Genomic DNA, 13,302 nt, shown 5'->3' on the forward strand with positions numbered 1-13,302 from the left:
GACTCTTCGTGACCCCATGGACCAGAGCACGCCACGCACTCCTGTCTTCCACTGCCTCCCGCAGTTTGGTCAAACTCATGTTGGTAGCTTCGAGAACACTATCCAACCATCTCGTCCTGTCGTCCCCTTCTCCTTGTGCCCTCCAACTTTCCCAACATCAGGGTCTTTTCCAGGGAGTCTTCTCATGAGGTGGCCCAAGTACTGGAGCCTCAGCTTCGGGATCTGTCCTTCCAGTGAGCAATCATATCTGTATCCTGTTCTTAATCCAAGAGTAGTTCCAAACTAGTTTGCTACAGTTTCAGCAGCTGCTGAGGTTTTTGCTCCTGTGCTTCTTTAGTCTGGATGGTAACGGAGGAAAAACATATTCGTTTGGCAGGCGCCACAACGATCTATGAAACCCGCAGGCACTATTGCAAAAGACCCGCACTGGCCACGTTTCTATTTCAAAGCAGCAGCTGCCTAAGGAACATATTAGACCACAGGGCAGGGGTGGAGAGAGTGTGGGCGTGTTTGTGTCCCAGTTAACAATCCGCTGTGACGTCACCCGCCACCGTCATAAACCAATCGACCTCTCCGCTGAAAACCTCTACTCCCAAGCATGCTCGCAAAGAAGCAAGTCCCACACTCATTAGGGCTTGCTCTCCTGGCGAGCATGTTTGAGATCGGGCTCTTCCCCTTGGCCCGCTGAGTCATCCCTTCCGTAAAGCTCCCCAACAACATCGCCTTTGAAGTTCAGCTTGGAACGCGCCGGGGCGCTGACGTCACGAGGGCGGCGGTGGGAGAGAGGTCCGCGGACACGCCTCTCTCGGTCCCGAGGAGGTCACGTGACGCGCTCTCGCGGGCCATGTCAGCTGATCTCTTCTGAGCTGTGCGGCAGCGGCGATGGAGTTTCTCCTGGGCAACCCTTTCAGCTCTCCCGTGGGGCAGCGCATCGGTAAGAACGCCGAACCTCGCCGCGGCCCTCCTTTTACCAACTCCGCAAATTCGCTTCTGTGGCGTTTGCGCGTATTTCCCTTCCCTCCCCCCTCCCGTCGAGGTTCTTACCTCAGGCGGGGGGGGGTTACCTTTACGGTGAATAGGCGGGGTTCAGGGTACCTGGGCCAATGGGAGGACGGGATTATGTTGATCGGCAACGAGTGCTAGCCAATGGGGAGCGAGCTAGGAGGTGGGTTCTCGGGGCTGCCCTCCTAAACCAATCGGGGCTTGTGGTGAGGGGGGGGAGACGGGAGGAGTCTCGCGCACTAGATAAAAAGTTTTCTCATTTAAAGGGGCCGCGCCCCGCTCCGAGTTGGCGCCACGCCCCCTGGAGCCAAAGCCTCTTCGCTGCTCACCCCGACCACCTTCCCAAAGCGAGGGGAGGGGGGGCAGCGGGCTGCCTAAGGACAATATGGAGAGGTTGTAAAGTACCTGGCTGAGGGGAAAGTCCCGCTGCCCTCCTCGGCTGCCAACCTAATGGTTCTGTGTAGAGGCGTGGAGGAAGCTGCGAGTGTCGCAACGGCATTTGTTGGCAGGCCACTTTAAACAGGTGCTGCTTTCTGGCCTTCTGTTTGCACCTCCGTGCAGCACTCCAGGCAAGCAGGTCTTTGACCTAGAGATCTCAAAAGCCAGTCCTAAAAGTTGCTAGTCACATATGGTTGTCCCGAGGAGAGACATAGAGAGAAGTGCCTTTCCAGAGAAACAGGCTTGATATTATTTCCTAAATGTGTACATCCAGGGCCAGATTTAGGTTTGATGAGGTCCTAAGCTACTGAAGGTGATGGGGCCCTCTATATGCCCGGTTGTCCTTTGTCAACAACAGATGTGTTTTTTGTGTTGAATATATGCTATATGGTAATTTATGGACCTAATAGGTATCTAAAGCCATTTGCACGTAGAAAAATATGTATTTTATCAAAGTAATACACAACACAAAACACTGTTGCTGTATGTAGGTTTTATTATTATTTTTTCATCTTAAATTTTGGAAATGTACATCCAGGGGTTTTTTCCTTTAAATTTTTTGGGGGCCGCAAGAGAGTGAGGCCTTAAGCTATAGCTTGTTGAGCTTATACGTAAATCCGGCACTGTGTACATGGATAGGGTTAGGCACAGGTTGTGGCCCTTCATCTATGGGTTCATGTGCTGGGATGGCAGGAGCAGCATTGGGTAGCTGGCAGTGTTACACTGGGTATTGTGGGAAATTTAAACAGCAGTGAGACTCAGCTGCCTGACACTTTGGGTTGTCTAGCCACAAAAAGAGAGCCCGTGGTGGATCCTGGTGGCGGGCCTGCTAGGATGTTTAGCAGATGACTATCGCTGATACTGGCTCTGAGTTGGAAGGGAGGGAAATTTTTATTTCTGAGGCAATCCAGTGGTATCTGTAGGAGGTGTACTACAAGTGATTATAAAGCTGAGGGCAGATAAATCCCTTGGGATTCCTTGTAAACTCTACACAAACAGGAACACCACAGAGGCAGATTTAGGGGAGTGTGATCAGTTTGGTTGCACTGTGCACAGAGCTTTGGGGCGCCACAATTTTGGCTGCCACTGCACCCCACACCAAAAAGTGGGGGGAGTGGAGTGCCTAATCCTGTATATTTTCTCCAGGTTTCATAAGTTAAGGATGCACTAAAGACTGACAGAAATTAAATGCTCTGTTCTGTCATTCATATCCATCTTCTGACAATACTATGTTCACTTAAAGCTTCCATAGTGCATGGGAAAATTCTGGAGATTATCAGACGCACTGGTGAGTCAGGATCCAGTAGGTGGGGATTACTATATTTTTTATTTTTTTAAAAAAAAATAAGATGACAGTATAGATATTGCGTGGTTAAAATCATGCATTTTCTGTCCAGTGTAGACTTAATCCCTTTAAATGGGTATTGGTCATGGGTTTGTGACTGATTAATAAAGGATGATTCAGAAGTTGAAACATGAGGAAGAGCTAGCATAAAATGACAGTTCTCTTCATAGTTACTTATTTCATTCCCATGGCACACACTGATTTGGCTGTACTGTACTGTACTGAGAATGTGTCTTCAGAAAATATCTCCTAGTAACAATGTATAAGATACTGAATGAACACTAAATCTATCCAATTAGGATTATTGGGAAGTAGTGCCTGATGAATCATTTGAGTAAAAGTGATTTGAAACTGAATGAAATACTGAAATATTTCTTTCTAGGTAATATTTCTAAAATCCCTATTCCGTAGTTTGAAAACCAACTTAAAAGCTTTGCCCTCTTTCAAGGGAGGCACATGTATTGTTTACAACAATGTAATCAGCACTGAACCATTTCACAGAGAATAGCTAGGGTTAAAGTCCCATTTTAAAATCCATGTTTTACAACTGCAAAATTTGCAGCCAGTGCTGTGTGTTAACAATATAATGTTGCCCTTGATGTTCTACCCTGTCTTTAGAATAAATTCTTAATCTGATAGTTGCACTGAGAATTTTCACTGATGCATCCTTCCTGGCCCTTATTTTGAGAACAGCTAGTAAATGCTTCAGTTATAGAGCATACCAGAGCCCCCTGAAATCTGAAATAACCTGACCAGCCTGTAAAACATAACACTTAAATGTTGTGTGACAAAATTGCCAGTCGCCACACCCTGGAGGCAAACTGACACCCTCCTGAACTGACTTTGAAGTAAGCCAGAGACGCTTGCACAAGCTAAAGCTTGGAGTGCTCCATTTGCTAACCTACAATTTGGCATGTTTGTTGCCAGTGAGATTTGTGCTCCTGTGTCTGCTGTCTGATACACCCTTCTCTGCAGAAGCCATGTTGCCCTGGGTTAGTTTTCAGAAGGTGTGGATGGTTCTAATTACAGCTCTTGAAGCAGAGCCCAGCATCCAGATCCTTCATGTGACCAATGAATAGCCTTTGTGTTTATGTAAATCTTCATCAAAGCGGTAAAATCCAGGATTTCCTCCCCCCCTTTTTTTAAAAAAAAATATCACTAACTCAAAATCCATCCCATGGATTTATTACAAATAAGAAGCTGGAACTGATTAAAATTCCAGCTGTATGAAGCGTCCGTCTAAAAAGGTGCTCTTTAAAATGCTCAGAGTGACAGAAGAGGTTTGTAGCACTGTCAGCATCCCTGTGGCCCACTTCTTTTATAGATAGTGTTTGAGTGGGTGTGTAACTCATTCTCTGTTTTTAAGGTCATTCCAGAGGTCCCCTGCGGTAATGCTCCCTCCTTTTTTTTACATCTGATAATCCCACATTCACTCAGATGAAGGATGGGAGCAATGAGATGATACAATTTGAGGTGAACGTTGAATGGTTTTGCATATACCGTATTTTTCGCTCTATAGGACGCACTTTTCCCCCTTCAAAAATGAAGGGGAAATGTGTGTGCGTCCTATGGAGCGAAGACGCCATAGCCCCGCGACCCTCTCCCGACTGGAGAGGTGACACGCGGCTATGGCAGGAACCTCTACAGCCCCGTGTCACCTCTCCAGCCGGGAGAGCACGCGCACGGGGCTAAAGCAGCCCCCGCGACCCTCTCCCGGCTGGAGAGGTGACGCGCGGCTATGGCAGGAGCCTCTATAGCCGCGCGTCACCTCCCCAGCCGGAAGAGCGCGTGCGGGGAGTGTCTGCAAGCCTCGCGCACCCGGCAGGAGGTCCCACCGGGTGCGCGAGGCTTGGGGCGGCAGCCTGTCGCCCGAAGCACGGGGAGCCCTCAGGAGGGCTCCCCCTGCTTCGGGCGAGTGTCTGCAAGCCTCGCGCACCCGGCAGGAGGTCCCACCGGGTGCGCGAGGCTTGGGGCGGCAGCGGACTGCTTGCGCGCACCTAGAAGCTTGGGGCGCGCTGAGCTCAGCACGCCCCAAGCTCCTGGTGTAGCGCAGCGATCCGCTAGCCCTGGGAGAGCCCCGCGGCTCTCCCAAGACTAGCGGACTGCTTGCGCGCACCTAGAAGCTTGGGGCGCGCTGAGCTCAGCACGCCCCAAGCTCCTGGTGTAGCGCAGCGATCCGCTAGCCCTGGGAGAGCCCCGCGGCTCTCCCAAGACTAGCGGACTGCTTGCGCGCACCTAGAAGCTTGGGGCGCGCTGCTTCTAGGTGCGGTCAAGCAGTCCGCTGCCGCCCCAAGCCTCGCGCACCCGGTGGGACCTCCTGCCGGGTGCGCGAGGCTTGGGGCGGCAGCGGACTGCTTGCGCGCACCTAGAAGCTTGGGGCGCGCTGCTTCTAGGTGCGCGCAAGCAGTCCGCTGCCGCCCCAAGCCTCGCGCACCCGGTGGGACATCCTGCCGGGTGCGCGAGGCTTGGGGCGGCAGCGGACTGCTTGCGCGCACCTAGAAGCTTGGGGCGCGCTGAGCTCAGCACGCCCCAAGCTCCTGGTATAGCGCAGCGATCCGCTAGCCCTGGGAGAGCCCCGCGGCTCTCCCAGGGCTAGCGGACTGCTTGCCGGCACGCAGAAGCTTGGGGCGCGCTGACCTCAGCCTGCCCCAAGCTTCTGGATTAGCGCAGGGGTCCGCTAGCCCTGGGAGAGGCGCCCGGCTCTCCCACGCTAGCGGAGACCTTGCCGGCACGCAGAAGCTTGGGGCGCGCTGAGCTCCGCACGCCCCAAGCTCCTGGTGTAGCGCAGCGCACCTGGGGGGAAATAAATTTTTTTCCCTTTATTTCCCCCCCAAAAATCTAGGTGCGTCTTATGGGCCGGTGCGTCTTATGGGGCGAAAAATACGGTAGGTATTTCAGGAGACTCCCTATCAAGTAGTTTAAAAAGCCTCTGAGTTAGATTGTCAGGTGTCAGAATTGGACCACCCACACTCACCCACAACCACTTCCACTTGAATGCCTGTGGTCTGTCAGAGGGATTGTTAATTGCTGGAAATGGTACTGACAGTTTCCATAAAACAGATGATAAGCTGAATTAGTAGTAATAACAGCATGTTCTGTTTGGGTCTGGAAGAGAAGTGTGTTTGATAACGATTTTAATTTGTTTTCCTTTATAATTGATTACTGAAAAATAATTTAACGTAATAATATACTTTATATTTTGTTGGGTTAATTTCCTTCAATCAACTATTTTATGCTATTTTAAATTAATTTAAGGGGGTTTCTGGGGTGGTAGGTACTCCTCTGGTGGGAAGGTAAACGGCATTTCCGTGCGCTGCTCTGGTTCACCAGAAGCGGCTTAGTCATGCTGGCCACATGACCTGGAAGCTGTCTGCGGACAAACGCCGGCTCTGTTGGCCAGTAAAGTGAGATGAGCGCCGCAACCCCAGAGACATCCACGACTGGACTTAATGGTCAGGGGTCCCTTTACCTTTACCTAGGTAGGAGAAGAACAGCCCCTTTCTCCCAAAGATCTCATGGAGGCCTTCCTATACCCAAGCTGGCAGCTGAGCCCTGTCCCTAGTTTGCGTGTCCTAACACCTTCAGTGGCAAAATCTCTATCCTGGCATCCATATACTTCTGGTCTAGGTACGTAGGTGTAGGTCCTAGGAATATATCTTCACAGACAGATGTCTGTTCTATCACATTTACTTCCTTTTAGAACTTAATAATCATAATAATAATTATAAATATTACAGGACACTTTGAAAAATTGGATTCAGTATGCTTCCCAGTTGTTACCACAGCAACGCTTCCAACAATCCAATAAGCTATGCTAGTATTATATCAGTGTTGCAGGTATGCGGCTGAGTCTAAAATATGAGTCTATGGTCCCTAGTGAGAATATGGTTAAGCTCTTGGGCTGCAATAAACCTAGCAGTAAACCCCACTGAACTGAATGCTAGCCACCCGCTGTAAAACTTTGCCTGTGTGTGTTCTGTGCTGACCAGCAAACACATCATGGAAAGTTGTGTACAGTTTAACATGTGGACATTTACTTTCATTAAAATAAATGAAATACTGCAATATATCTGTATCTATATCTATCTGTCCGACAATCGGTGTGCATAGCGAAAATGTGCAGCCTTAGTTCTGAAAGCAGTTTGGATTTTCTGTGTTTATTTTTTACTTAGGATATGCAGCATGTGCCCAGCCTTCCTTATATATTGTTGCTCCCATTGTCCTTGGATTTATTTGCTAATCTCACTCCTGTCTCACCATGTACTGGCTGGTGTTGGTCTCTGCTCTGATTTCTGTGTGTACTTTACATGCGTCAAAATACAAGGAATTGTTTCAACTTCCAAAGCTGTTGCTGTTGGCCATAATAAAACTGGGTTCTAAATTGGTGGATTAATAGTCATCTAGTTGTTTGGCTGAATTCTGCTCCTTGGGACTTTTCTTCTTATTAGTAAGCCTCTTTCCTGGGCAGCTAGAGGAGTATGTGCAGTTTGTTTGCATTCCTTTCTGGAAAGTAAATATTTTGGGACCTTGAATAGATCTCTTCACATTGGGGTAGAGGTTAGCAAAGTGAACCGAGGCAGAGGGAAATGTAATGAAGAGGAATATTAAAGTATCCCCCTTTTCAGCAGCTCAATCAGTGAGTCTTTTTACACAGAAACATATTCAAAAGTGGTACCCCCCACTTTAATAACCTAATGAAATTTGAGTATGGTATACTCTGAAAATAGAATTAAAATGATCTCACGTGAGTTTTGGGTTTTGTTTTGTTTTGTTTTAAAAAGGTACTAAAATTGCTAGCTTCTGATACAGATAATTTCAGTGTATCATCAAGATCTGATGACTTTAGCAGCTATATATTTTACCTATCATTTACAGTCGTACCTTGGAAGGAATCCATTCTGGAAGTGTGTTTGACTTCGAAAACGTTTGTAAACCAAAGCACGGCTTCTGATTGGCTGCAGGAAGCTCCTGCAACCAATCAGAAGCCCCGTCAGACGTTCGGCTTCCAAGAATAGTTCACAAACCGGAACAGTCACTCGGTCCGGGTTTGCGGTATTCGGGAGCCAAAACGTTTGAGAACTAAGCTGTTCGAAAACCAAGGTACAACTGTACCACCCTTCAAGGACTATTGTTGCCAAGCCTTTTCTGTGCAGATTACTTCCAGCCCTCCTTATCTCATTGGCATCCTTGACTTCTCCTTAGACAGCAGTGATAGGTCTGCGTCTCCATCCCTTTCATCAGAGCTTCAGAAATTCTCCTAGGAAAGCTTTGTCTGATATTTGCAACGCAGTCAAGTGTTGGAAGTTCTGCTTACCTTATACCTGTCAAAGGCAGAGGAGCACTTCCATGTACAATTGATGGCCATCCTAAGCTGTACTTCTAAGTGCAATGCTTAGTTTTCCCACTACTCCACTGGCCACTGGTACATGCTACTGTGAACAATAGATAGAGTTGTTCTCTGTTTCCCTCTTTCCTTCAGCCTATTATTTTGCAGACTTTCATGTGCCACTGCTGCCAGGCTGGTATCCATTTTCTCTTTGTACACTGTCCAGGCTTCTGCCTAGACTTCCTTGGCCCACTTGCCACAAGGGGTTAAGGCTGAGCTGATTACAGGGTGGAGATGCTGGTAATAACAACTTGCTGTTCAACATTCTGCTGTGAGTAACACCGCCTGAAAGAGACACCATCAGACGAAGACTGGGTTTGCCCTCATTGCATTCTGTTACCCATCCCACTCATTTGGATGCTAAGAAGTTAAACAGCTTCTCCATTTTTGTACGACCAGAGTTAACCCATGACATTTTGGTGTGCCTCTTCCCCATCCCACCCCCCAGTAAAAATATAATGAAAATACTATGTAACAATTTGCCTTGTAATGAGTATCCCAGAATTTGCTGTCTAAGGCAAGCAGCTATCCTCTCACGAGAAGGCTCCCATAGGACATGATCCATGTGGAAATAAGAAGCTTGATTTTCCCTCCTCCTTATACATTCACACATATTTACTCCTGATTTGGCTTGATTTATGGGGCCTCTTTGGGAGTCCTTAAGAATGTGAAAGAGCCTACAGTGAGGGGGGAAAGTATTTGATCCCCTGCTAAGTTTGCCCTTTTGCCCTCTGAGGAAGTAATGGCCAGTCCATAATTTTAATGGTAGGTTTATTGTAGCTGTGAGAGACAGAATAACAACAGGAAAACCCCCAGAAACCCAGAAGACAAAAGTCAGTGTAGATATTTCTGGAAGTTTACAAACAGGCTGCTGTGTTTCCCCCGTGTTGTTTGCCCTACTCTCTGGCCTTGCAGCATGGAGATTCTGCTCCTAGCTGCTGGCCATGTTAGCTGTCTGTTGCTTCACTTCAGCTCCCCATTGCAATTCTCCTTGCAACACAAGAGAAGAACAAGGAAGTCACTGTCTTCCCTCCTGTGTCTTTGATGCTGTACTGCAAGGAGAATCCTTGCACTGCCAGAGGGTGAGTGGCCTGAAGCCAGCGGCATGAAGAGAAAGCTGGAATAGGGCTCAGGTGTTGGCTGGTTACAGTCAGAAGCTGTCTCTAGGTGGAGACCTGGGAACAGCAGTGGCTCAGGAGGCAGTTGTTTATAGGCTACTGTACCAGCATCTGGCGACGAGGGATGGGGACCTGTTGCCTGTACCAGAAGGTGTTGTGATGCAAAGGTTTAGCAGCTGCTGGGTTTGCCACCATTCAGGTACAAGGCAGCTGAGTGGCTCGCAGTGGCCAGCACAGGCTACTGATGTCATGGTGACCTCACAGACTGCCAGTGCTTCTGACCATGTGGAGGCTATTTCTAGGTCTGTTGTGGGGAAATATTATTGGGCAGGGGTGTATATTTGGAATCTTGCCTCTTCCTTTCTTCCATTCTCAGTTCTGCTGCAGCTGCCATTCATAAAGCCTGAGACTTTTAATTTCATTACAATGAGCTGGAAAAAAAATGTTTTAAAAGATAATTTGTTAAAACCCCTTTTTCTTTTTGGTATAATAGATGTAAGTGTATTTAAAGACCAAAAATCTCTTCTTATGTATGCAACAGCAGCACAAATGGCATGTGCTCAGAAGTAGAAAGGTGATACAATACCGACAAAGGAAGAATGGCAGACAAAATTAATATAGAGAAATGGCAAGATTAACGAACAGAATAAGAGATCAGGATGAGAAAATATTTAAAGATGAATGTTTTATAGATTGTTTTGACAATTATTGTAAACATATTAAAAAGTTAGCAGTGATAGAGTACATTCAGCAGTAAGAATTACTGGGATATAAAACGATGAAAAAGAAGATATTGGGGGGAAATAGAATATGTAGTGAAGAAGAAAATAATGAAATGAACTATGGAAGGGGGAAGGGAGGTAAAAAATATGTGTTTTACATTTGTATTATTGTTATTGTTTAAATTGTAAAAATGAAAGTGATAAAAATTAAAAAAGAGAGGCTCTTAATCTCAGGGTTGTGGGTTCGAGCCTCACACTGGGCAAAGGTTTCCTGCATTGCAGAGGGTTGGACTAGATTATCCTCATGGTCACTTCCAACTATGATTCTATACTTCAAAAGCAGATCTAGGGATGTTGTCTGTTTTCTTCCTCCTCCAGAGAAAGCTACTGATGGCTCCCTACAGAACGAAAACTGGGCCCTCAACATGGAGATCTGTGACATCATTAATGAGACAGAAGAAGGGTAAGGAAGCCAGTGCTGCTTACAAGACAAGTGGCCTTATCCACATGCTTGCACGTGCTCACTGACGGACTTGCGTCAGTCTACTACGCTAATGTGTATGAGTGGAAAAAGTGTTCAGGAAAAAATCTCTTGAGTAGGGGTTGGCAATGTAAGTCATTAGTCTTAAAAGCCCAAGTCCCTTGACACCTTCAGAAGAGAATGCTGCCAGAGCAACATTCTGCTTGAAGCCGCCTTTTGTACCACCAGCTGCCAGATATGCCATTAGCCCTTTCCCGTAATTTTTTCCACATAGTATTAAACTCTGTCTTGCATTCTTTCACTGGCATTTCCTTTTTTTTTTGGTTCTTTTCCTTTTCTCACAAGGACAGCTTACTGCTCAATGGGTTCCTTCTTTATTGTCCTCCTTTCCCTTCTTCATTTTTCTCTCTCTTTCTCTTTCTCTGTTTCTGCCTTCTTTTCCCTCGCTGGGAGTCTAATACTCTCCAGGCTGGTGACTACGGAGACAGGAAAAATCTCAGCTGGCCCATTCAGTGCTTTGACATTATGCAGTTCCAACTGAGGTTCTCTCAGGTATAGGGATAGTACAGTAATAGCAGAGAGGTGCAAAGAAGTGTGAAGTTTCCAGTCCATCCAAATCCTTAATTTCCCCCTGCCAATCTTTTCTTCTTCTTCTTCTCTCATACATATACCCTGAGCAACCCAGCTTTGAGGCATCCAGAAATCTGAGGAATGCCAAACCCATCCATGCTGAACACTATAAATAACTCTCAGTGGGCTTGCTAGCGACCTCAGGAAGGGCAAGAACAACATGCAATAGGAGTGGTGCCTCTCTGGAATGCAGCTCAGCACTTACGTGGCTGCAGATATCTCCCCACACAGAAAATAAAGGAAGCCTTCTTCTTCTTTTCATTATTGCAACGTGGTATGGCTTCAGGCTGCATTGTCCTGTTTCTGTCAGCTGTATCTCCTCGCGCCTGCCTTGCAGCCCCTGTGTCTATTCCAACCCTAGGCCTTTGTCCCACCGTGAGCTCCGCATGACTGCATCGCACGCACACACAATTTTGTTTTTCATACAACACCATCATGGCTCATTGGGTCTGTTCTAGTAGGTTCCATATTTTACTTGGACATTGGGGGGAAATGGATTTGCATCCTAGCTTAGCTGTGTGCTACTCAGGAGCTCCCCATCTGAATTTGTTGTGAGAGTAAAAGATGAGCATCTGATGGTGTGGTCTAATCCGTGGGCAGTTGTTTGCCTTTATTTATTTGTTTTCAGGAGATGCAAGGCTCATTGGTGTAATTTTTGTTATCGGGGTAAACATTGTGAAGCACTTTTAATATGCTAAGTGTCATTGGTGATGTGAATAATAATAATAATTTGTTATTTATACCCCGCCCATATGGCTGGGTTTCCCAAGCCACTCTGGGCAGCTCCCAACAGAATATTAAAAACAGAATAAAACATCAAACATTAAAAACTTCCCTAAACAGAGCTGCCTTCAGATGTCTTCTAAAAGTCAGATAGTTGTTTATTTCCTTGGCATCTGATGGGAGGGTGTTCCACAGGGCGGGCGCCACTACCAAGAAGGCCCTCTGCCTGGTGTAGGCTAGTAATCCTATTCATGTGAAGGCTAGTAATTCATGTGAAGGCTAGTAATTCATGGCTAACTCCAGCTTTGAGGGGACCCTCAGCAAGCTGTCATCTGCTGGTCCATCCTTTCCCCACATCTGTGAGTCTTCTGGCATCACTACCAGGCAACAGCACAGCAGTTGGGCTTTGATGCCACTAGGTAGCCCCCAACCACCATTAACTGCCCTCAAAATCCACTGCCTCCTAGCATGGTTACATTTGCCTTCTGCTTCTCATTCTCTATACTACAATGAATTTCGTTCCACCTTCTCACCCCACCCCTGCCAAAAAAACCACCCTACAACACAGTAATGCAAAGATAATTAGCTTCTTGCCTTGTGTAGAAAAGTTTGTTAGGTGTTGCTAAAGTTTTGGGTTTCATCCAGAAAACTTGTAAAGTGTCAAGAAAGCAAGACATGCCGAAATAAATAACGGTGGTTTGGTTTGTATGTCTTGCTTCTGAATTCTTCATCTTCCGTAACATGGCAACAGATAGCATGTTCACTATTACTCCTGTAAAGCTACTGGTGGAATGGATCTCAAGCTTGCAGAATGAATGTGCTCTTTGAAACAGGATATTCTTCAGTAGGTGGGCTGTTTATGTTCTTCTCTGATTTTGCCCAACAGCTGTCCCTTACTGGCATGCTATATATGACTCTTTCATTTCATTCCAAAGGAGACAACAATATAGGACTTTACCTGGACATGTTTCATAAATAACACTTTTCCTTTCACATCTTTTTGTTACTTATTTTTTTATTAAATTGATGTACGTATCTGTAGCTTGCTCTTTGCATTCTTTGCAATTCTTGTCCCTGTTTATATCTGCATTTCTGCCTCTGATTCAAGCAAATACACTTTGGGGATAAGATACTGATATTGTAGGAATGGCTAGCTTGGCAGACTCGATTGGCTGGTTGAATTGGGTTCTTAACAGTAGCGACTGAGGAACAAAACTGATGAAACCTCATGGCCTGCCAAATTCCAGCTGCATATTTTGTCTCTGTTCCAATGCTAGTTCTTTTGTAATCTTGTTTTTTCTGTTCTTAGCCCCAAAGATGCTTTCCGAGCCATAAAGAAAAGGATTGTAGGGAATAAGAACTTCCATGAGGTGATGCTGGCTTTGACAGTGAGTATGATACCCTTTTTTCAATAACCACAAGAACCCGTCAATTTCTTCCCACCCCCCAACCCAACA

The 13,302-nt window shown here is 46.5% G+C and overlaps 1 protein-coding gene across 4 annotated transcripts in view; it reads left to right on the forward strand.

Moving 5' to 3' along the window:
- Nucleotides 1-774: 774 nt before the first annotated feature.
- The window catches only part of TOM1 (target of myb1 membrane trafficking protein), a 32,968-nt gene continuing 20,440 nt past the window's right edge, over nt 775-13,302 (forward strand). For 3 of the 4 annotated variants that reach the window (XM_081211004.1, XM_081211006.1, XM_081211005.1), the window contains exons 1-3: nt 775-934; nt 10,390-10,474; nt 13,155-13,233. In XM_081211004.1, coding sequence (XP_081067130.1) covers nt 883-934; nt 10,390-10,474; nt 13,155-13,233 — 216 coding nt within the window. In that variant the 5' untranslated portion in view covers nt 775-882. Of the gene's footprint in view, nt 935-1,363; nt 1,526-10,389; nt 10,475-13,154; nt 13,234-13,302 lie in introns of those variants that run through there. The other variant, XM_081211007.1, reaches the window with a different exon arrangement.

Source organism: Podarcis bocagei, assembly GCF_964188305.1.
Source record: "Podarcis bocagei genome assembly, chromosome: 10".
Lineage (NCBI taxonomy): Eukaryota > Metazoa > Chordata > Lepidosauria > Squamata > Lacertidae > Podarcis > Podarcis bocagei.